The 23,893-nt window shown below is 52.2% G+C and overlaps 1 protein-coding gene across 3 annotated transcripts; it reads left to right on the top strand.

Annotated features, from left to right (window-relative positions):
• The first annotated feature begins 46 nt into the window (after window positions 1–46).
• On the top strand, window positions 47–19,383 carry LOC144727737 (enoyl-CoA delta isomerase 2-like). Of its 3 annotated transcripts, none has more exons than XM_078606794.1 (10): window positions 47–302; window positions 5,257–5,425; window positions 6,755–6,853; window positions 8,196–8,375; window positions 8,905–8,974; window positions 9,323–9,425; window positions 9,823–9,943; window positions 16,677–16,766; window positions 17,345–17,488; window positions 18,183–19,383. In XM_078606794.1, exons 2-10 carry the CDS (start codon window positions 5,312–5,314, stop codon window positions 18,336–18,338), a joined length of 1,077 nt encoding a protein of 358 aa, XP_078462920.1. In that variant the 5' UTR covers window positions 47–302; window positions 5,257–5,311; the 3' UTR covers window positions 18,339–19,383. The 3 variants fall into 3 exon arrangements, with proteins under 3 accessions (XP_078462920.1, XP_078462918.1, XP_078462919.1); XM_078606792.1 differs by lacking the exon at window positions 47–302 and adding an exon at window positions 1,222–1,374; XM_078606793.1 differs by lacking the exon at window positions 47–302 and adding an exon at window positions 4,421–4,510.
• The last annotated feature ends 4,510 nt before the right edge of the window (window positions 19,384–23,893 follow it).

Raw genomic sequence — 23,893 nt, 5'->3', positions numbered from 1 at the left:
ACGAAATTTCTCGTGAAATTATTTGACCAAAATTTCCGGACAACATTTTCCACCGTCGACAAAAATGCCACGCGCTCGCCACGAGATCGTCAGACGAGAAGCCACCCGGGAGACTGCGTCGTCATCCATCCGCTACCGGACATCTGTGAGAAAGAACTTCATAGCTCTTCAGATTTACTCCTGCAGACTAAATAATGATTCTGATTCTGATCGCCGGCAGCGTCACGGAATCCCTGCAAGTGGCAGCACTAACGCGTCCCACATCACCTTGCCAGTCATTTCAACACGCGGCACATCTCACGGTGAGCTCCCTGATGAGGTTAATACAGTACTTGTTTAACATTAATTATGATTAAATCGCTTTAATATTTAAGTGCTTTATTATTATTCTGACAAGTGATATAGGTGTACTTTTTTAGGTGAGGAATATACGAATGCAAATTTTTTTTTATTAAATTAATGGAAAAAGCCTTTCCGATTTACGAAATTTCGTTTACTTCTTATCTTATAGACTATTACAGTTAAAAAAAATTCCCCCATTAACGCCAGTGTCCTTCTATAATCGATGTCTTCCTTCATTGTTTGCACACTGCTGCCAACGCAGCAGCATCACCAGATAGCTTGATAACTCTTTTTTTTAAGCAATCGTTGAATTTAAATGGTGTTGAACAATGCTCCTGTAAAAAAATACATTTACCGTATTGTATTAATATTCTTTGGGTCTTTCGGTAAAGCCACGTAGATATAATGGTAACGTTCCGATCGCAACACAAGCAATCGTCTTCAGGTAAAATAAAGTGTCAAAAAAGCGTGACGTCACATACCTACAGATTGTGTCAACCCCTATCGGCGACATGACGTCACAGCACACGGTGTTAAACACGCGCGTCAATAGAATCAGAATCAATAACACTTTATGGCCTTCAAAGGAAAACTATACAAGAGGCGACGTTTCAAGCAATGGCCCTTCTTCATAGCACAAATAGAGAGATCATAAGAGTTGGAGACAGCAATTATTTATACCCTGGTGCCTGATGCGAATTCAACTTTACACATATTAAAAGCTTGTTTTTTTATTCGGTTATAAACACTGACCCACATCTGTGAAAAAAAGATCTTCACAGCTCATCGGATTCCTGCAGTGTAAATACATTTTCCGATTCTTAGCTCTCGTACCTACTCCTGACGTCACCGCACCCCCCGCCCCCGTTGCATGACGTCACACTTACATCCTCGCGCGTGACGTGCCGGCGTGTAACCAACGCGCCCGCGGTGGTTACATGACGTCATCTCACGGGTCTGACGTCACTTTGCCATGGCGGCTGGAGCTCAGCTGGGCGGGCTGCTGCTGCTGCTGCACCGCGCTTCGTTCAGGTCGGTGACGGCGATTTGGCGGCTGCGGGCCGAGACGTTTCGAAAACGCTCGTCAACCGCGAGGATGGGTACACAACTCAGCAATCGTTGGAATGACGTCATTAACAAGTTTAAGTCATAACTAGCTGTGAAGTTTCCATCTTGTCACCTTCCGATGTTAGTTTTATTTTACTAAAGATGGGACCAGCAATTGCAGTTCCTGCGGTGTCGCCCCTGCATTGTGCGTACCACAAGTTGTTCGCGTCTTTCTCTTGATTCTCCGATTTCACATTAACGTAACCCTCTCCGCTTGTGCTGGACTGAGGGCACTTGTGCCCCTCCCACTTCGTTCTGACACCAGGACGCTTGGGCTACGCCCATTTTAAACCTTTAAAGCGTCTCGCCTTTAGTTGCTTTCCCCTCCTTTTTATTACACGATTTTTATTAATTCTGTTGTATCCTCAAATCTCGTAACTCAATTTTTACCCACTTCCCAATGTGGTATCGACTACAAACGTGGTATACTTATGTCATACCGATGACAATACTATATTCTAGCATAAAAACATAACAAAACTTTTTTTAACTATCTTTTTTATATGTTATGTTTCGGCTTGGGTCTAATTGTCCACGCTCAAGTGACGTTGGCTGTAAATCACCACGACCCCTTATGTCGTGGCAAGCTTCGGGGCCACTTCCTGGAGTCGTGGAGTTCTGCTATTACGAGTAGGGTACATTTCATGAAAGCGTGTTTTTAAATAGTATTTTTTAATATTACTTATTCCACCTGATGACACTCGCTTGTGTCGTAGTTTTATTTAATTATTTTTAACGTATCTACGTGACTACCAAAAGACACAAAGAATTATGTAGAGTGCCATGTAATTAGGTAGAGGTGTACAGAGTTACATTGCCAAGAGCACTCCGACTCCCACCCACCTATTTGTTGTATTACTTTGATCCCGGACCATCTTCAATAGCTGTTGTAGGTACATGCTAATGCTGCAATAAGAATAATAATGCGAGTCATAGCGCCCACAATATTTCACGGACACGAGCAACGTTTTACCCATGACACCCGCCCCACGGGAAAGGGAAGTAAGAGTCACAAGGATCCTGTATAGTGAATGGAAAAAATGGGAATGGGTGGGGGAAGAGAGAAGAAAATGGGAGAGTGGAAACGGATTGGAGAAGCGGGAGCACGGGGTCAGGAGAGATGATGATGGGGAGGAGGCTGCACCAGTGGTCTCGACACAGCCCTAACCCTCACATCCAACGCTCGATCCGCAAATACGAAGGAAACATCACGGTGACGCACTCCGCTGCTCCTGACGCGGTTGTCTGGCTTGACCACCTGAATGTGAAGTTGCAGCGGTGGCGAGATGTTATCTCCCTCTCCTGGTAGACATGTGGGCGTGGGTTCGATCCCGACCCTGACGCCTTTATATTTGAAGTTTGCACGTTCTCCCCGTGGTCACGTGGATTTTTGTCCAGGTCCTCCGGTTTTTCCCTCCCCATTTAGAAACATGCGCTAGAGTGTTTAGCTGCTATACATTTCCACATGACAAGCCACTTCGTTGAGCTATCATTTGTGGCAAGGTCGCTTCTGACAAAGAGTTGTATAGGTCAGTGGGCCTTCTCTGATAAAAAAAAAATAGTACATCAGTCATACGAAAGAAGAAGAGAACCCTAACATCTAAACCACACACGGTAGTCTAGAACCATCACAGGTCAACAAGTCGGTGGATGGGTCCTGGGGTTTAAACTGCTTTCCTGCAGGCGATTGGAAATTTGGCTGTGAAGCCCAAGAAATCCACACACCCGTTGACCTTCACCCAGCGTTACCACAACCTCAGCCAAAGTCACCACCAGAGAGAGAGGCGGGAGGGGGGTGGTGTAGTTGTTTGCGAGTTGCATAAGTGCACTGCACAGCCATGTATATATAATCTCATTTGGGCATTTTTCTATTACACATTCCATCAGCTAAGCTTGCCATGCGGCCATCTTGGAGCCCATAATTTCAAGTGGCATTGGTTCAAACACGTGCAAACTCTGGACTGGATTCGACACGCTGTCTCGTCGGCAGGAGTCGGGTTTCACGAGAAGGCGTGACCTGGACGGGAGAGTGAGTAGCAACTTTTAATGGAATCAGCGTCGCCACTTTTAAAGCTCTTGCCACAAATGAACCACAATACCTTGCTAATCTCATCAAGGAGCATATAAATCACCACACGAACTCCGGTTCATCCACACAGCAGCGGATTTTGGCTGGCCATTGAACAGAGACAGCGCAACATTGTGCGCTTTCAGATGCTCTTCTGTGGCCATCTGGAAACGCTCTTCTGATATTAGGAAGCCACTGGAGCTATGCACTTTTATTATTTTGATTGAAAACTCATTGCATGATAACTTATTTTTGTATTTAGTTTGTTGTCCTTCCCCCTGCACCTCTGATTGGCACATTTGGCTACATACGGTGCGAAAGAAGTTCAAAGTACAGACACACTGCTGCCACTCAAACTCAAAATAGGATTGCCGGCTGGCTACGGCCTGCCTGGTTACTCTCTCGAACCTATTTGGCGGACAGTGACAGCATTACAATAGTTTTCAAACCCTGATCATCATCACACTGCTGTCGACATTGTCATGATCTTCATTGCGGTGCACATGTACAGACATCCCTTTTTTGTCAATAAACTGTTGGATGAGGGCCTCCCAAAGCCATGCGGGTCATCAAGGTTATTTGGCCATACTTCACCGTACTGGTCAGTGCAAGTTGGTGAAGTCGGGAGCATAGACATTTGGGGCATAGTCCAGCACAGCACACCAGGTGTTTATCCGTCGTTTCTCTTTTAACTAAAGAGCCAAAATTAGCACAAGGATGAGCTCTCGCATATCACGGTGGAAAGACGATGGCACCAAGGACTCCTCCAGAGTCGTTCCTGTTTAAGGGATGAGCTTGGCGATCCAGACTCGCGTCCCTTTTAGAGTTCAGTTCTGCACCGCGAGGAAAAACAACAGCAGGTAAATCATTCACCCGCTCCACCGTTACCACTGATCAGTGATGATTGGCAAAGTGGTACAGAGTTCACAGCATAAACGCCAGCCATACTTCTCGGCGGCGTCGGTGGCATTGTCCCTCCGGAGGATTCAACGTGTAGGTTTTCGCTGCCACTCATGATCCGAGTGTGGTATTTCTTGCTGAGCATATCTTCTCTCGGGCTTTCGCCACGCGCTACTGCGGCCGTCTTCAGAAGTTGTTGGGAGTTGAGAGATGCCTGCGGTAGTTGCGTGGGTTTTAGGTATGAGTCGTGATTTAATTGGGAGTCTGAAGATGTCCCATATGGAGTTGGCCAAACATCCCGACATAGAACCAGAGAGCTTGGCCAATTATTGGCATTGGTTCTGGCTGCGTTGCGACTCATCCGTGGTTTTCCATGCCTGTGAATCATTCTTGCTCCGAGCGCGATTATAAGCTGTGCCGCGTTGCGCATTCTACGCTTGCGGCGGCGAGTTAACTCCTTCGCCAGGTATACAGGAGGTCGTAGGTTTGATCCTTACCCTGATGCCTATATATATGGAGTTTCCCTGTTCTCTCCGTGGTCGTGTTGATTTTTCTCCGGGTCCTCTGGTGTTTCCCCTCCACATTTAGAATCAACATCATGCGTTTAGAGTATTTGGCCGCTATAAATTTCCACTTGATAAGCCACTTCGTTGGGCTATCCTTTGTAGCCAGGTCACTCCTGAAAAAGAGCTGCATAGCTCAGTAGGCCTTACCTGCTAAAAATAAAAATAGTATTTTTTTTACTCGAGAGATCACACTCGGGAGCGCGGAGCGGTGAGACGTCGCGTCGTCTTGATCACGTGCTCATCCTCCGCGTCGTCGTCGTCACCGCCGTGCAGGACAGTGCCGTGGAGAGACGATCCTTGTGCCAGCCTCTGCAGCTCCGCCGTGGCCATGCGTCCCGTGGCGAGTGAGGCCGAGTTTGAGGCGGCGAAGCAGCGGCTGGGACAGCTGACGTCGGACCCAGGAAATGAGGCAAAACTCCAGATCTACGCACTCTTCAAGCAGGTGGTACCCGCACCCCCACCAACTACCACCCCCATACCACTGCCACCACCACAACCCCAATCACCACCACCCCCCACCATTACCTCCCCAACCCCAATCACCACCACCACTTCCACCAACGACAAAAATCCTCCGTATAGCCTTAACAGGTTGTTGGAGCAACTGCTGTTAGCAAATAGCACCTATGAAGGCCGGCATGGCACACGAGGGGCTGAGTAGCCAGCGCCACGCCCCGACCACCTTTGTCTGCCCAGTGGCGAAGTTTTTACACTGCAACGGGTACTCATTTAAGGCCGAGTCGACCTCGGGAAGTCCCAGGACCGGTCCAGATAACCGTCACTGGTGTTAGCGTGAGCGGGAATCGAAGTCGGGTTGCTGTGTTCACAATCACCACAACCCCAACCCCAATCACCACCACCACACACCGAGGTAAATAGCGGCCGGCCAGAGGGGAAACACCCTTGTACGGAAAGTAAGAGGTGTGCAGAGAAGACGGCCTCTTAGAGACGGACGCGGAGAGAAGGAGGGGTCGACTGTGACATGAAGAGCGATATAGAAAGAGAGAGAGTACAGGTGCAGCAGTCCCGTGGGAGGAGGTTGGAGGGGGGGCCCAAGCCCCCCGTACCGAAGGCTCAGCCCCACCTCCCTCTCATAATTAGATATTTTACAAAAGCACCGTACTTACGTGCGCGTGTGTGTGTGCGTGTGTGTATCCTGCTGTGGGTGGAGAGTGGTAGTGTAGCGGTAAGCGCGCTGCGCTATGAACCTGGCGACACGGGTTCGATTCCCGCTCATGGCCAACACCAGTGACGATTACCTGAACTGGTCCTGGGCCTCCCGTAGGTCGACTCAGCCTAAATGATTACCTGGTGCAATGTGTAAACATCACCACTGGGGAGACAAAGGCGGCCGGGCATGCTGCTGGCCACCCACCTGCTCGTGTGCCGTGCCGGCCATCATAGGTGCTCGCTAACAGCACTTGCCCCAACAGTCTGTTGAGGCTATAGGGGGAATATTTGTCTTTGTTTCCTGCTGCAAGGCAGCATTTTGACGGAAGCGGTCAGTAGTTTTCCGCCGGCCTCCCCGTAAGCTGCTATCTGCAGCGCCGCTTGCTGACAGAAATCGTTATCAGGACGTTTTCCCCCTGCTGGGCCCGGATGGAATTTCCATGGCGTTGGAGGCAGCCTGAGCCAGCCGCCAAATGTTATTTTTGGGTGCGGGGGAGGTGTAGAAGCGGCGTCGGTGGCGATTTCTATTTTGAGCCGTCGGTTTGGCGCTGTGGTTGAGCGTTGGCGGTGGGTCTTTATGTGCCCTGCTGTGTCCGTTCAGTCCACGCAGGGGTCTTGCAACACCCCCAAGCCCGGAATGCTGGACTTTGTCAACAAAATGAAGTGGGAGGCGTGGAAGAACCTGGGACCCCTCAGCAAGGTAATCGCCGCATGTCGCTTCCGGGAGGCTACGGGGCGGTGACGCGGCCCAGGAGGTTCGCCGGTTCAAATGCCGGCAGGCCACCCTGGTCATTACCGCCGTTGTGTTAACTGTAAAGATACGCCCTTGTCTGCTTCGAGGTCGACGTTAAAGATGCCCTGTGTGCTGGCATCACGGTCCAAATTTGCCAATTCGAAAAATACCCGAAAATTACTCAATTGGGGTTACGGATCACGCGCAGCAACAATTGCCCCCTACTGGCAGACGAATACCCACTTGCAGGCCAGGTGCCGCACAGAGATAGTTTCCACTGAGGGTGCCCTATCAAAATTTTCGAGATGATGCAAGTTCTGAGTTGCCCCGGCGTAAAGGAGGGCAGCTATTTCAAACATACAATCATTATTATCCCAACATTTAGAGCGCATGTGCTCGTGTTATCTTTCCATTCTAAGGCCATCTTCACCAGGTTGACCTTGTAATTGAGTTCTTATATGGATAACAAACTCTCAGATTCTGACAGCTTTGTTGTGGACATGTTCGCAGCATGGCAATCAAATGGATATTCTCAGAGCTGGATTGAGCCATCACGCGACGTATTTTTTTGCGCGTGGTCAATTGGTAAATGGGCTGAGACCATCGGCTCTCTACATTTGAGGAGACCCAGCTACGTCGAGGAGGGCTACATTCTTCACTCTAACCCAAGATCTCAGCCGTTGCCCGTTCACCATCTCTGACCTGGCCATTATGAGCCCCGTTAGCCCACCTGGACCACCTCTCACTTTATCTTTCTTGGTGGGGAGTACGGCAAGTCGCACATGGCAACCTCAATGCCAGGTCAAGGTCCAGAGATCGTCATGGCCAGCGCTACCACATCTCACCAGTTGTTGCAATACGGATTGAGGTGTCTCAACCCGATTTGGTCTCCAACGATTAACCCCATGAACCACCCAACCACCTTTGTATGTATGTTGAGATCCTGGGTTAGAGGACGCCATGGTGGTGAGTTGTTAACTACCTCGCCTGGTATACAGGAGGTCGTGGGTTTGATCCAGAACCCTGACGCCTGTATATTTGCAGTTTGCATGGCTGCAATAAATTTCCACACGCTAATCCACTTCGTTGAGCTATTATTCGTGGCTAGGTCGCTTATAAAAAATGAAGCTAACAGCTCAGTGGGTCCTACCCGGTCATATAAAAAATAGTTTAGTTTTAGTTTACAGATTGAGGTCTCAGCTCGGTTTGATCCCCAGCGACTGACCGCATGAGCCGTCTCTCTAGTCACTATTGCTCGTGATGACACCACCACCACCACCCCCTCACCCCGACCGTTGAACCCCGGCAGGAGGAGGCTCGGCTGAAGTACGTGCAGCTCATCGACTCGCTGGTGGCGGCCGAGGCTCCTGCTGCTCCGTCGACGGAGGCCGGAGCCACAGCTTACCAGACCCTGCAGCTGAAGTGTGAGAACAACATGACAGTGATCACGCTGAATCGGCCCGACAAGAAGAACGCCATCAACACCACGGTGACGCCTGCAAACCCAACTCTAAACTAAACAATGTTTCTATTTTACCAGATCAGGCCCACTGAGCTATATAGCTCTTTTTCAGAAGCGACCTGACCACAAATTACAGCTTAACTTAGTGGCATATTGTGTGGAAATTTACAGCAGCCAAATACTATATACGCACGTTGATTCTAAATGTGGAGGGGAAAAACCAGAGAGCCAGGATAAAAATCCACGCCACCACGGGGAGAGAGAACACGCAAACTCCAAATATACAGCAGGCGTCAGGTTTGGGATCGAACCCACGACCTCCTGCATACCACGCGAGGTGGTTAACATATCACCACTGTGGTGCTTTGTTGCCACCGCTATCTCCCGGCTGACTCGCCGTTGAAAGAATGGTCCAGTAGCTCACTGGGAACTCCTGCCACCATCTGACTTGAGACGTGCATATCATCGGTCACGGAGGATGTCGGGTTTGCAAGTGCCGACGCATGAGAGGTGCAATGTGTTGCAATGGTCCTTGAGTACCTGTGTTGCCTCCCAGATGTACAAAGAGATCATGAAGGCGTTGGAGGAGGCTGGGAAAGACGAGTCTGCGTTTGCCGTTATTACAGGCGAGATTCCCCATACGCCATCGCATCTACATATAGATATGCTTGTTCCAATGCTCTACATCATCATTAGTTTGCAGCCCTTTTTGCAATCCACTGCAATGAGGGCACGGGGTTTGTCTGATCGTACTTCATGCTGGTCAGTGTGGCTTAGTGAAGGGGTGGGGAGGGGTCGGATAGCCATGGCTGGGAGTTGCTCTTGGGTTACCAGACTCATAGCACCGTGAATGAAACACTGTAGCCGTGTGTGCACCTGCACCAGTGTGTATGTGTGAGCACCGGCGAGAGTGGGAGCGAGCACGTACGCGCACGTGTGTGTGTTCACCTACACGCATGCACCTCTTGCCCCAGGCGCCGGCGATTACTTCTGCAGCGGCAACGACCTCAGCAACTTCACCAACATGCCGCCAGGCGGCATCAAGCAGATGGCGCTCGATGCCGCCGAGGTGCTGCGGTGAGCCGGGGGGAGTGGGTGAGGGGGTGGCAGTGGTGGTCAAAGGTGGTGCTGTTGTTGGGTGCGGATGGTGATTGATAAATGCCAGTGGTGATGGACAATGGTGGTGAGTGGCAGTGGTGGCGGTGGTGGTGATGGGTGGCGGAGGTCGTGATTGGTGGTGGTGGCGGGTGACGAGTAGTGACGATGATGGTCAGTGCTGTTTATGCACTACAGTGGTGGTAGTTATCGGTGGTAAAGGGCAGCAGTGAGGATAGATGCTGGTGATTGGCGATGATGATGGGTGATGGATGATGGTGACGGCGGGGGGGGGGGAGGGGTGGCTAGCGACGGACGACGGTGATGGGGGCATTTGGTTGGCGTTGGTAACGATGGCTGTTCACCTCTGCGCGAGCAGTAGGTTTGTGTCGTCCTTCATCGAATTCCCCAAGCCACTGGTGGCGGTGGTGAACGGCCCGGCGGTCGGCGTGGCGGTGACGCTGCTCGGCCTCTACGACGCCGTCTATGCCACCAGCAGGGTAGGCCACCCACCCACATGCATGTCTACATCACAAGGGATCCCCCGGGGATAGCCCCTCTAACAGACTGTTGGGGCAAGCGCTGTTGTAGCAGGCATTATTGAAGGTTGGCTCGGCACACACACGTGGGCGTGAATGGCCAAGGCCATTGCCGCCCTGACCGCCTTTGTCTCCCCGTTGCTGATGTTTTTACACACAGCACTGGGTACTCGTTTAAGTCTATGAGTCGACCTATGGGGTGGCCCAGGACCAGTTCAGATATTCGCCACTGATATTGCTCGTGAGCGGGAACTGAACTCGGGTCGCCAGGTTTGCAACGTGTCGCACTAACCGCTGCTCCACCGCTCTCCTATACAAATAAATGCGTTGTGTCATAGAACCACGCGGAGACGGAACTTCTTGTAAGGGCTTTCGCCATTTATTAACACTGTTTAAAGACTCAGGCTCACACCAGGGGTAGGTGTTCTCTATACTCGGTCCTTCCCATAGACCCCCGAGCTCTACTCGTCCTAACCTCGGCTATCACTTTGGCTCTCTCACTCGGGCCGGGACGGGGGTTCATCCAACACTGCCCGGCCGAGGAAAGAAGAACCCCACTCACTCTCAGCCAATTCTCACAGACTTCTTGGAGCCCTACACTCCGCTATCTCTTCGGCTCTTCCACTCGTGGACCCCGGACGGGGGTTCAGCCAACACTGTCCGGTCATGAGCGGGAGAGACCTCCTGCAGCCGATCCACACTCCGGGCTCCCACAACGACCCCGCCTTCGTCACGGGGTTACCCTTAAGTACCCCTTGGGTGGCTCCTCCCCTTCACTTGTACCCGCCCCTATTTCCGAAGTTATCCCCTTACAGCACCCATGACATGACATCACACTACTCCTCTACATCACCCCCCCCCCCCCCTCGTAAAAAAAATCTGCCGTCCCGGCTGCTAATTATACTAAATTTGCCCCGCATCGGGGCCAATGCGTAAAGCCAGCAACCAACAATCAGAACAATTGTAACTACAACATCAACAATAACGACGTAAATGGAGGTGGGAAGGCAGAGCCAACTGCGGGTGAACAAGATGATAAGGCAGGAGGGCAAGTGTAGGAAGGCCTTCAGCCTGCAGTGCAAGGCGCCAACCACGCGTCAGCGTCGGCTGGTGTCCAACGACAACGTGCCCAAGGGGAGGTGGTCAGCGAAAAAGAGTGCCCCTGGAGCGCGTATGTGCAGCCGGTCCACTCCCCCAGGCAGCGTCCGGTGTCAGAGTAGGCGGAGTACCCGTCGACGTCGGCCTCGCCACCAAGGGGCCAACAGGCGGTGCCTCGGGAGCTACTCGTAGGGGTTCTGTGGGTGGACAGACAGAGGGCTAACACTGCATAGCATCCCGGCTAGGGCGGCCCTGCTCGTCGGACGCATCAAGCACCGACCGCTCCGGAAGTGGGGATGATTCAACAAGACAAGGTAACACGTATCTTTTTAACCTAGACGGGTGGACAAATCAATGCCGGCGACTGAAGCGGATGAGCACACACTGTGGCCGGCGGACCTCCACGACCTCAATAGGGTCCTGCCAAGGGCGATGTAATTTTGGGGACGTCCCAATGGGCACCTGGGAACAATGTAGCCACGCCTTCTCCCCTTTCACTCATGGCAGCCCAGAACCCTGATGCTTTTGTGAGCGTTCGTTAGCTGCTTGTCGGCTGGCCGAATTTTCCACAGCCGCTTATCGTGCCTCATGCAGCCTGTCGAGCGTGACCTTCATCGAAGCGGCCACAGCGGATCCCTTTTTAGACGGCCCCAGGCCCATTTGCATGTGCATCGGGTGCTCCGGTTCCCTCGCGTACATTACGTAAAAGGGTGAAAACCCCATTGCGGAGTGAGGGGCCAACCTGTACGCAGCAAGGACACCCAGAATAAACAGGTCCCAGTCCAACTGAGACGCGCTCACGTGGCACAGCATGGATGTGAGGGTGCAATTCAACCACTCCACCATCCCGTCGGTTTGAGGGTGGTAGGGTGAGGTCTGTATTTTCTCGGTGCCGAGGAGGTCACAGACCTTGAGCAACCGGGAAGAAAAGTTCAGACCCTGATTGGTTAACAGTTGTTCAGGGGCACGCTTATCTAAAACATACCCATGCAAAAAGGCATCGGTGATAGACGAGGCCGATGGGTTTTGCAAAGGCCACGCCATGGGCCAACGTGTGAGGTATTCTACCCCAACCAAATGATACTTATGGCCCCGTTGGGAAGTTGGAAATAGGCCCAAAATGTCGAGGGCCACAAGTTAATTCACACGGGAAACTTGGATGGACTGTAGCGGGAGCCGATCACGCACAACCGGGGCCTTCTGCTGTGCACAATCGTGGCAGCCACTCACAAGTAGTGCCACGTCGCTTTCTACGCCCGGCCAGTAATAATCCCGCTTAAGAGTTTAAAAGGTTTTGTGGAACCCAAGGTACATCAACTTCTCGTGAACTGCACGAGTCGGTTTCCCTCGTAGGACAGTGGGCACCATCACACAATATCTCTCCAGCTCCGTATCTCAGCGTATAGGTAGGCCGTCGTGCAGGGTAATAACCGGGGCGGTCGACGGAGAGGAAAAACGGCCGTCCGACTTAACACGGCGTCGCAGCTTTACCAGAGAGGTGTCCTCCATCTGCAAGCGAGACCATTCATCCCGAGGGAGACCTAGGCCGAAATCCACGTGCAGCGACACACCCGGAAGGGGGAGCCGTGTCGGCTTTCACCACCAACTGGAGCCCGGTGTCAATTGGGGCCCTGCAGCGACCCGAGTCCGTCATGCACGCATACCTGCCATCCGCATTTCCATGCTGTGCCCCCTTCCTGTGGGTGACGTCAAATACCTGCAGCACCTCAAGCCAGCGGGACGGCTGATCGATGTGCAAGGAATAATGCAGGGCCGCATGATCTGTCCGAACAGTGAACCACCTGCCATACAAGTAGGGCCTATACAATTGCACGAAAAACACGATGGCAAGCAGCTCCCTACGAGTCACACAGTAATGCTGCTCTGCGGGGGGACAACACGCGACTGCCATACGCCACGACCCTTTCAGTGGCATTGACCACCTGGGCAAGTACAGCCCCTTTACCCGTGTCGCTGCCATCAGTGTTGAGCACATAGGGCAGGGAGAAGTCAGGATACCCCAGGATGGGCGCATCTGCCAGGGATGCTCAAAGTGCGACAAACGCTGCTTCCTCCTCCTTGCCCCAATGAAACTTTTGGCCTTTAGCGGAGAGCGCGTGGGGTGGTTTCGCAACAGTCGCAAAATCCCGCACAAAGCGACGGTTATACGAGGCGTAGCCAATGAAGCTGCGAACCTCCGCGACAGATGTGGGAGTCGGCCACGCACGGATGCAAACCGTCTTTTCCAGGTCTGTGGCGACACCTGACATACTAACAATGTGGCCCAAATACTTCACCGATGGCTGCAGCAAATGGCACTTTTAGGGTTTAAATTTCAAGCCAGCAATACGCACTTTGACGAAGACCGACTCGAGACGATGCAAGTATTCGTCAAACGTGCGGCTGAAAACGATGACATCATCCAAATAAATTTAGCAAGATTCCCACTGGAGACCCACCAAGACCATCTCCATGAGGCGTTAGAAGGTGGGCGGGGGCCGAGTGGAGGCCCATAGGAAGCCAATTGAATTGGAATAGCCCCTGGGGTGTGCAGAACGCAGTCTTGGGTTTGGAGACCTCATCCAATGGCAATTGCCAGAAGCCCGAAAGCAAATATAGGGTTGAAAAGAACCACGCACTCGAGAGGGCGTCAAGCGAATCGTCCATGCGAGGAAGGGGATAGGCATCTGCCACCAAAATCTTTTTTAATTTACGAAAGTCGATGCAGAAACGGAGACTCCCATCCCGTTTCTTGACTAACACAATAAGGGGTGTCCCAAGGGCTAGTAGTAGGAGAGATTATGTCTGCCGCCAACATCTCATCAACGGCCAAACGGACATGATCCTTCTCTCTAGGGATAAAGCGATGGGAATTCAGCCGAATGGGGGGTGAATTCCCCGTGTCTATATGATGCTCTAATAAGGACGTGGGTCCGATATCAAATTTGCTGTGACTGAAGACATCGGTGAATCGTTCAATAAGCGCACGGAGCCGCTGCTGCTCCTCGAGGGCCAAGAGGGCATTTTCCCGACAAAACGCATCAATCCAGGAATCGTCGGGCTTTCCATCCTGTACTACGCCAGCCACAACCCTCTCAACCGGCATGGCGTCGTCTGGTGGGAGAGCTGGGGTCGCGTGCGCCAAAACGGTGCCGGCCGGAACAATTACATGCGAAGGACCCGCGTTTAGAATTTGTAGAAAGGGCTCCTGGTCCTTCAACACGACCATCAGGGAACCCACCAAACAGGAAGTCCGCGAAAAGTAGTTAGTGGGAGTTAAGAGGATGCCCGCCTCTGGCGTATGAAATTTCAGGGGTTTGTGCAACCTCAGCGGTATCAATATTTGGGACCCAGGTGCAATGTTCATGGAATCCCTAGCCAAAGCTCGTATGCTGGCAGCAAGAGGAGTCAACAAGGTGGGGGAACGCAAAAAGTTCAAACGACAGCCCGATGGCATCTCCACACAACCCTGGTCAATCAATATTTTCATGGAATTTTGGCCAAGAAATCTGTGCCCAAAAGGCATTGCACTGCCAACGCCTTTGAGACTAAGACGGGGCCTTCCAATTCAATATGACCAATTCTAATGGAGGCAACAATGTGACGCAATATACCTAAACTACCTCCATTAGCGGCAATGCAAGCCCCTTGTACAGGCCTCAATCGAACAACCTGAAAATGCATTCCGATATAATGGTGACCGATGCACCCATGTCCACCAAAATCCGGACTTACACCCCTTGGACGTAACCAGCGGCCGCGGAGGAACCCGCCGCGGCCGCCACAACCCGATGCGCAAGCGCAGCCCATTGATGGACCCGCTTAGGTCACCCGGAAACCGACGGTGAGTGAACATCGAGCGTTTCCAAACTTTTAGTGGTACCCTGGTGATCATGAACCCTATCCTCACTAGATGTGAGGTGGGAGGAGCGGCCAAGTGGCAGATGCGCCGCGACTTGCCTGAGGCCCAGATGATGACGCTGATGTGAAGGCGGAGGGAGACGACGTCCCGCCGAAGGCCCCAGGAGCGTTGCGGCAGCCCATCGCGATGTGGCCAAGCTGGCGACAGCGGAAGCAGATGGTGGACGCTGCTCCGGCCGGCGGCCCCTGGCGCCTCTCCAGCGTTGGTCGCGTGCAGCGATTGCGGGAAGATGATTCTCGTCCTGCGGCGTGCCAGCCCTCGCTGGACCTGGGTTCCCTGCGCACGCTGCCACACCAGGCCACTGGCACAGACCGAGGTGTGCTTGGATCCCCTGCGCCACTTTAAGGGAAGAGATGTCCGCCTCCTCCGCTATAGCCAAAACTACACCGAGTTCCCACATGAGTTGAGTGCCGCACAATCCATATTGGGGTAGGCCGCCCGACTCAGCGCCAATAATAGCTGCGGAAGGCGAGAGGCATCTAAGCCTCGCCTCCGCAGCAAGAACTTCTGGCGTGCGCTGGAGGGCGGCTCAAAAATAAAAGCCATTTGGGCGTACGCCATGGGGAGCGTTGCCCTGTCCGCAGGCGGAATCAAATTTAATGCGGCTAGAGAATCATCTAATGCCGTCAGGAGTACCTTGAGGGCCTCGTCCATAGGCCACCTGACCGAGGCGTAAGCCGCATCGAACCGGCCTTGAAAGGACTTCCAGTCTCCGCCAGCTGGACGAACAGGCAGTAGGCGACGAAGTTTGGAAGAGCCGGAGCTGAAGCCTGGCGTGGGCGCTCCCGAAGATGCACTCGGCGGCATCGCTGCAGCAGAGGCAATGGCGCCCAGTTGCTGTGTCGCATCTTGGGAGAAAATGTCGCCCGGTTGCTGTGTTGCATAAAAAATGGCGCCTGGTTACTGCAGCGCACCCAGGGGCAAGATGGCGGCCGATTGCTGTGTCGCGTCCGTTGAGAAAACGCTCCAAAAAAGTGACGGGCACGCGCAGCTGGGCTACCACCTCCAACATCAGGGAGACGAGATACATGGCCGACTGCAGCAGCTGGCCGAACTGGCTGGTGAGGAGTCACCAGCTCTCCTGCTGTGGTGAGTGGCCGGCCACGGCCACCACCTCCTGCACGGGTTGGCCAGGCTCCACGGGGCGCATCTCCGGGGCCCCGGACTCCGGGGACATTGCAGGGACCTCTTCCGTGCTGTCTTCGTCGTCCGATCTCGCAACAGGTGGGTTCTTACGCTTCGTAGTCGACTTCAGAAAGACGTGCTTACACAGACACACACACACATACACCTTGTCTTTTGTGTCAGTACTGTTTTGATCTGCAAGTCTTTTTTTTACATCTATATTTTCCGTATTATTTGGCCTACCTCGATTGTACTCTTGATTCTTTTGACCATTAGCCTCAAGTAACGTTTGCGTACGATTTGCCTGCATGAAGAATGGAGGCGCCACCGGTGGTGAGATGTTTTCTCCATCGCCTGGTATACAGGAGGTAGTGGGTTCGATCCACACGATAAGCCACCACTTCGTTACGCTATCATTTGTGATACCCAGGTGGCTTCTGAAAACGAGCTACATAGCTCAGTAGGCCTTACCTGGTAAAATAAAAATTGTTTAATAGCTCTTTAGTATCTTGGTGCGTGCTCACGGTGCTCGCTCTGTCTCCCTTGAAGGCGACGTTCCAGACCCCGTTCAGCCAGCTGGGTCAGAGCCCCGAAGGCTGCTCCTCCTACATCTTCCCCAAGCTCATGGGCGCCGCCAAGGTGAGCTCTGCCATGCCGTGCCCTGTCATCCTGGCGCTCGCTGCCCATACCGACGCCACTTGGCCCACTGCCTCCAGAGGCTTAGCACACCACCAGGATCGCCAATATCATGCGAGCGCGCAAGCCGCTAGCCAGCAGCGTTGTCAGTAATATCAGCTCCTCCTCCTACCCACCAGCACCACCTGGACTACCCACATACATTCCTAGGGTATAGGTCAAATGGTAATTGCATGTGAGGTTATCAAGAAGAATAGAGAGCTCGGCATCAAATTCTGATTGGACAAAAGGAGTAACCAAAGGATGCATGAAGCGATGGGATTCCAGTTTTGGAGCATTAGCAGAGAAACATGCCCAATGTGTCTCCACTGAGTCTGTGGGTCTCTGGGCGAGTTTACTGGTCTTTGTGTGAGTCTACTTGAGCCAATAGAATTCCAGGTGTTTCGGACATTCACAGAGTGACAACACATATAAACAACACACATCCGCACGTAACATGTAAGTGCATGCTACGTGCGCACATTCTCCTGCTCGTCTTCCTCTGTCCGTCTCACGCGCACCCTGTCCTCACGATCTCCCAGGCCACTGAGATGCTTCTCTTCAACAAGAGGCTGACATCCCAGCAGGCGTGCGACCTGGGCCTTGTCACCGAAGTCTACCCCGACAACAGCTTCCAGCGGGAGGTGTGGGCTCGCTTGGAAACGTTGGCCAAACTGCCCAAGAAGGTGCATGGTTCCATCGTTGTTCCATCATTTCTATTGTTTTGTGCAAATTGCTCAGTTGGGCACGGTGGGGGTGGGGGGGGGGCGCAGCGGTTAACGCTCATGTATCGCAGCAAGAAGGACCTGGTTTCGAACCCCGACTCTGGGTGCCTTTTCTGTGTTTTGCATGGGTTTCCTCCGGCTTCTCAGATTTCCTATAATGGTAAAAAAACACGCGGTAAGGTGTACGATTGAACTGTTTTTCACTGTAATGGGAATTGGCCCAAAAGCATCCCAGTGCTGAACAAGAATGACCTGAGAATTGACTCGCTTGGGATCACACGCAGCAAACATTGCCGCCCACTGCTGCAAAAACTTGGCAGGACCCTCCTGAAAGAGTCTGAATCAACATGCATGCATGAAAGTATTTGGCTGCTATACATATCCACGTAATAAGCCTTACCTGGTACAGTAAAAATATTAAAAGTTTTTGTAGTTTGGATTACTTTTTATTACTCCGTACGAACGATGCTCCAACTGTGCGAAGCGCGACGATGGCCATTTGCGCCGCTCCGCTTAACGAGGTCGCGTCGCAGGGCATGTACGTGCGTTGAACTTCTTTCGTACCGTACATCACTAACCGTGCTATTCGGAGGTGCCGGGGCTGGGGGGTAAGAACAAGCAAACTAACCATGTGTCGTCGCGTTTGCGTGCGCAGTCCCTGGCGTTCTCCAAGCAGCTGTCACGCGACGCGGAGCGGGAGGCACTGCATGCGGCCAACTTGCGCGAGTGCCAGTGCCTCATTGAGCGCTGGCAGTCCGAAGACTGCATGGCCGCCATCGCAGGCTTCTTCCAAAGGAAGGCCAAGCTGTAGGCCGCCGCCAGGGGCGGGGGTGGGGTGAGGCGGCGGTTTTGTGCGGTGCCGTGTGGCGTCACGTCTCACCGTCGCGGTAGTGGTGGTGGTGGGTGTGCGGCTTTGTGGTTAGGCGTCGTGGTCATTTCGTGTTGTAGCGCCGTGAGATTGCGTGTCAGTGACGAATTGGCGCCGACTGCGACTGATTGTAGCGGCGCGTTTCCCGAGATTCCGTTTCGTAAACGTCAAATCAGCAGCTGCTGCTGCACTGTCAGAATTTGGTGAAAGAGCATTGGACTGTGATGATGCACACATACACATGCGCACGCAGACTCATATGCACATACACACGCGCAAGCACACGCGCACGCAGACGCACGCACGCAGGCACATGCACACGTGTACTCAGACACACAAGCACACAAAGAGAAAAATGCCTCCAATATAGCCTTAACAGATTGTTGGGGAAAGTGTTGTTAGCGAGCACCTGTGCAGACCAACCCAGCACACGAAGGGGTGGGTGGTTAGCAACACGCCCGGCCGGCCGGCCGTTTTTGTCTACCCATTGCTGATGTTTACTCACCATACCAGGTACTCATTTAAGGCTGAGTCGACCTTAGGGGACGTCCAGGACCAGGTTCAGATATTCATCACCGATGTTAGCCGTGAGCGGGAATCTGACTCGGGTTGCCAGTGTGTGTTAACCACTACTCCGCTGCCCACATACGCACGCAGCACACACACATATGCGCATACACATACAAATCCACAAACACAACATGCTGTTGGTGAGCAACGATTGCAATGCAATATCAATTTTATTTGGCTTACAAATGCCACTGAATGAGCAAGTGAGAGAGCGCACATCCACCACACTGCTCTGTTCGGTTTGAGATCGAATTCGTCCTGGGTCCACTAATGGGGCATTAATTTCAGGGCCATGGCGTCCGAATCGCCGTGGGGGAGACGTCCCGAGTCCATTTACTCTTTTTTCCGATGCCGCGTGAAATCGATTTGCGTAACTTTTTTAAATGAGAATTTGCAAATTAATACAATTTCCTTGGTCCGTTGTGTCTCCGTGAGCGTCTTTGTAACGATGAGGTGCACCTAGCCTGGCACAAACGCAGTTGGTGAAATCACCACCACTATGGGTGGTGAACGGCAGTTGTGACCGCAAGAGTTGTTCAACGGGAGCACAGTGGCCTTATCGAAGGACATGACAAACTCGACACGGTCATTAACACTTCAGAAACCTAGAAGTGGATGGACTTGCCCTCACATTTTAAAATAATTTTTGGTCTTTTTTTTATCTGCTTGAGCAGGAGATAAGTCCGTTCGCGTGTTTCGCAGATAGAGGAACGGCCCTCAGAAGCGGATATCCCAGAGCTGCCTCTTGAGATGCCCTCTTTCAAGTGGCGCTCTGCCCCACGCACAGCAGAGAGCGTCACACGTCCGCTCCCACTCTTGCGTAGTTAATGCTCGGAACTGAAATTTAGCCACAAATTGAGCGATTCACCGCTAGTTAAACGAGTGTTTGAATCATTGCAGTTTGGGGTTCATGTTTCCAAAATCATCGAGAATCAACATCACGCGTTTTTGGCTTCTGTAAGTTTCCACACGGTAAGCCGCCACTTCGTTAAGCTATCATTTGTGGCCAAGTATCTATGAAAAAGAGCTACATAGCTCAGTGGGCTTTACCTGGTAACATACAAAATATGATTGTCTTATATGTGTCTTGTCGTATGGATTGTATTTTGTATCGTGTCCATCTTTATAGTATGATTGTTTAACACGTAGGGTTTCACAACCAATATCAATACACCGGTGTGCTGTACTAGTGACCAATGGGCATGTTCTGTTTACGTGACAAACTTAGCTAATTGGCTGTGTCGGGTGGTGGCAGGTTTAACGACATTTACGCGATCTAACCAAAAAATTCTGTATTAAGTATGATTGTTAGTTATTAGCCCGAGTATAAACTTTTCCGTAAATTATAAATCGCGCTATGATGCATTCGATGCGTTGTAAGTGGGAAATAATATATTTTAGTTCATTATTAATGGTCACGTACCCAGCAAAAACATATAGCGGCCTAATGTTTCATTCAAGCAATGACACGTGTCCACAGTGCTGTGTCATGTGTCACACTGGTGCTGGTAAAGTACAAACTCGTGTACATCAGGATCATGAGCCATGGTCTATCCACTGCTGAATATCGATGTCCACATCACCATGAGCCAAGGTCTATCCACCATTGGATAAACATCCACTGCATTATATTTATGAGCCACTAGCGGGAAGTACTCGGCGTTGCCCGGGCGAAAAAGACACGCACATCGACTTGCACACACACAGACATCGACCCACACACACAAACACATCGACTTGCACACACACATGAACTCAAACACACACATCGACTTACACACACATATGAACCTATACACATCGACTCACACACACACACATCTACTCACACACACATCCACTTATACACACGCAGTTCGACTTACAGCGATTTACACACACACATGGACTTACACACACATACATGGACTTACACATCGACTCACACATACACACATCGACTTACACACACACACATCGACTTACACACACATACATCGACCCGCACACACATACATCGACCCGCACACACACACTCAAACAGCAACTCACACACATACAACAACAACAACAACCGCCATTCGCCACTAAGTGGCGGTGACGTCACCACGACACACATACATACATCGACCCACACACACATCGACTTGCACACACAACGATAACATGAACCCCAATAAATACCCCAGCCCACCTGTACCACATATACACGATATACATGGATGTGAGGGGACAATGGAAATGTGAGGAAAGAGAGCAAGGACAAAATCAACAGAACCCCTGCAACAACCAGAACCCCGACCACCCGAAGCGGTGTGTGGGCGCGCGTAGGGTGGTCACAAAATCCGCCGTGAACCAGTCCTTGTGTCCGGCCCATCGTATGCGGCTGCACCTCCCCCTCCCGAGGCCCCCAGCTGGCACCGTGAGCATCCCAGTGAGCCCGGTGTCACTCCGGGATCAGCCATTCGGCCAGCCGGGTTGACATTGTCCTAAGGCCGGGGGGCCAGGGCCGAGGTGGCCTGGGGTCCGCTAGTTGCGAGGTACCTGAAAATGGCAACACAGGACACCGCTGAGGGACACCCTACAGCGCCCCGAGCCCTGGAAGCACGTGCACCTGTCGCTCGGCGGCAGTCACGACAGGGCGTCCGCGTTCAAATGCTGGGCCCCCTTCCGGTATGACACCATGAAGGAATACTCCTGTAGGATTTCCAGCCAGCGTGAGAGTTGGCCCGCAGGCTGGTCCACACGCAGCACGTACTGCAGCGCCGCGAGCACACCAAAAAGCACCTTCCATACAGGTAGGGCCTATACTGTTAGATGAAAACAACAATTGGGAGGAGCTCTCGGCGCGTAACCCAGTAGCGTTGTGCGGGTGGTGGCAGCACCCTGCTGCCATAAGCTACAACGCACTTCACCCCGTCTACCACCTGGGACAGGACTCCGCCAATGCCGGTGTTGCTCGTGTCCGTGTCCAGGACGAATGGCACGGAGAAGTCGGGGTAGCGGAGGGGGGGCGCGTTAACCTGGGCAACGTGGAGCGCGATGAATGCGGCCTCCTCCTTTCAGCAGTAGAACTTCCGGCCTTTAGCTGTCAGGGCGTGAAGTGGCTTAGCGATGGTGGCGAACCCTTGGACGAAACGACGATAGTACGACGCAAAGCCAATAAAACTGCGGACCTCCCCCACCGAGGTGGGGGTAGGCCAGCTCCGGACACACGCCGTCTTGTCGGGGTCCGTTGCAATGCTGGAATTGCCCCAGGTAGCGTACAGACTTCTGGAGCAGGTGGCACTTTTGCGGCTTGAACTTTAGGTTCGCCGCCCACATTTTCAGGAAGACGGCGTGTAGCCGGACGAGGTGTTCCTCAAACGTCCGACTAAAAGTTATCACGTCATCGAGGTATATTAAGCAAGAGTCCCACTGGAGACCCGCTCCATCAGCCACTGGAACGTGGCCGGAGTGGAGTGGAGCCCCATCGGAAGCCTGTTAATATAGAAGAGGCCTTGAGGTGTACAGCAAGCAGTTTTTGCCTTAGAAGCTTCGCCGAGCAGTACTTGCCAAAACCCAGACAGGAGGTCCAAGGTGGAAAAACATTGTGCGCCCGCCAAAGCATCTAGGGAATCGTCCATCCGCGGGAGGGGATATGCGTCTGCCACGGATATCTTATTCAGCTTGCGTAAATCTATGCAAAAACACAAGCTGCCATCCTGTTTTTTAACGAGCACGATGGGGCTCCCCATGGGCTGGTGGACGGCAAGATGACATCCGCGGTGAGCATCTCGTCGTCCGCGAGCCGCACGTGCTCCTTCTCCGCCGGGCTGAGGCGGTACGGGTTCTGCCGGATAAGCGCGGCCTCGCCGTATCGATGCGGTGGAGGGCGCCTCGTTGACGCCAGGGACTGGGAATGTGAAACTGGGTGGGTAGGAGGGGAAGTAGGCGGAGCCAGAAGCGAGAGACCGAGTGAGCTAGAGATGCGCGGGGAGGGAGAAAGAGAGCGACGCAGCCGCTACGACTGCAGCTAAAACCAATGAGGGCACCCAAAGCAAATTAGCAGCACTGCTCCCCTCGCTCCCTTTCCCCCCTGCCCCACCATTTCCCCTCCCAACCCCCCCCCCCCCTTTTTGACTTATATAGCCTCCTGGCATCTCTCCCACTTTAGTATAAATTTTCTTGCTGTGGTGTTCACATCTGATGATGATTGCTTGTGTTGCAATCGAAATGTCGTGATTTAATGTTTTTTTTTTCTTTACCTACGTGACTTTACCGAAAGAGGCAAAAGTATGGATCCTTGCAGTCACGAAAACTTCAAATCTAGAAAGTAAACCGAAAGTTAAAAATTTACTTTTGGCCGAAACCGAAAGTATGGCGAAAGTGGCCATTTGCCAACTTTCGGCGCCGAAACCAAAACCGAAACCGAAATTCAGTCGGCCTTTAGTGCATACTGACTCCGGTGGTACCTGCTATGACTACAGCAGTGCATACCGACTTTGGTGGTACCTGCTTTCACTACAGCAGCGCATAACGACTTTGGTGGTACCTGCTTGTAACTACAGCAGTGCATACCGACTGTGGTGGTTCCTGCTATTACTACAGCAGTGCATACCGACTGCGGTGGTGCCTGCTTTCACTACAGCAGTGCGTACCGACTTTGGTGTTACCTGCTATCACTACAGCAGTGCATACCGACTGTGGTGGTACCTGCTTTCACTATAGCAGTGCATAACGACTGTGGTGGTACCTGCTATGACTACAGCAGTGCATACCAATTGTAGTGGTACCTGCTATCACTACAGCAGTGCATACTGTGGTTACAGCAATGCATACTGACTGGTGGTACCTGCTATAATTACAGCAGTGCATACTGTAGTGGTACCTGCTATGATTACAGCAGTTCATACTGTGGTGGTGCCTGCTATGACTACAGCAGTACATATTGACTGTGGTGGTACCTT

The sequence above is a fragment of the Lampetra planeri genome, chromosome 26 (genome assembly GCF_965212315.1).
Source record: "Lampetra planeri chromosome 26, kcLamPlan1.2.h2, whole genome shotgun sequence".
Lineage (NCBI taxonomy): Eukaryota > Metazoa > Chordata > Hyperoartia > Petromyzontiformes > Petromyzontidae > Lampetra > Lampetra planeri.
This window is presented reverse-complemented; position numbering and strand designations above follow the sequence as displayed.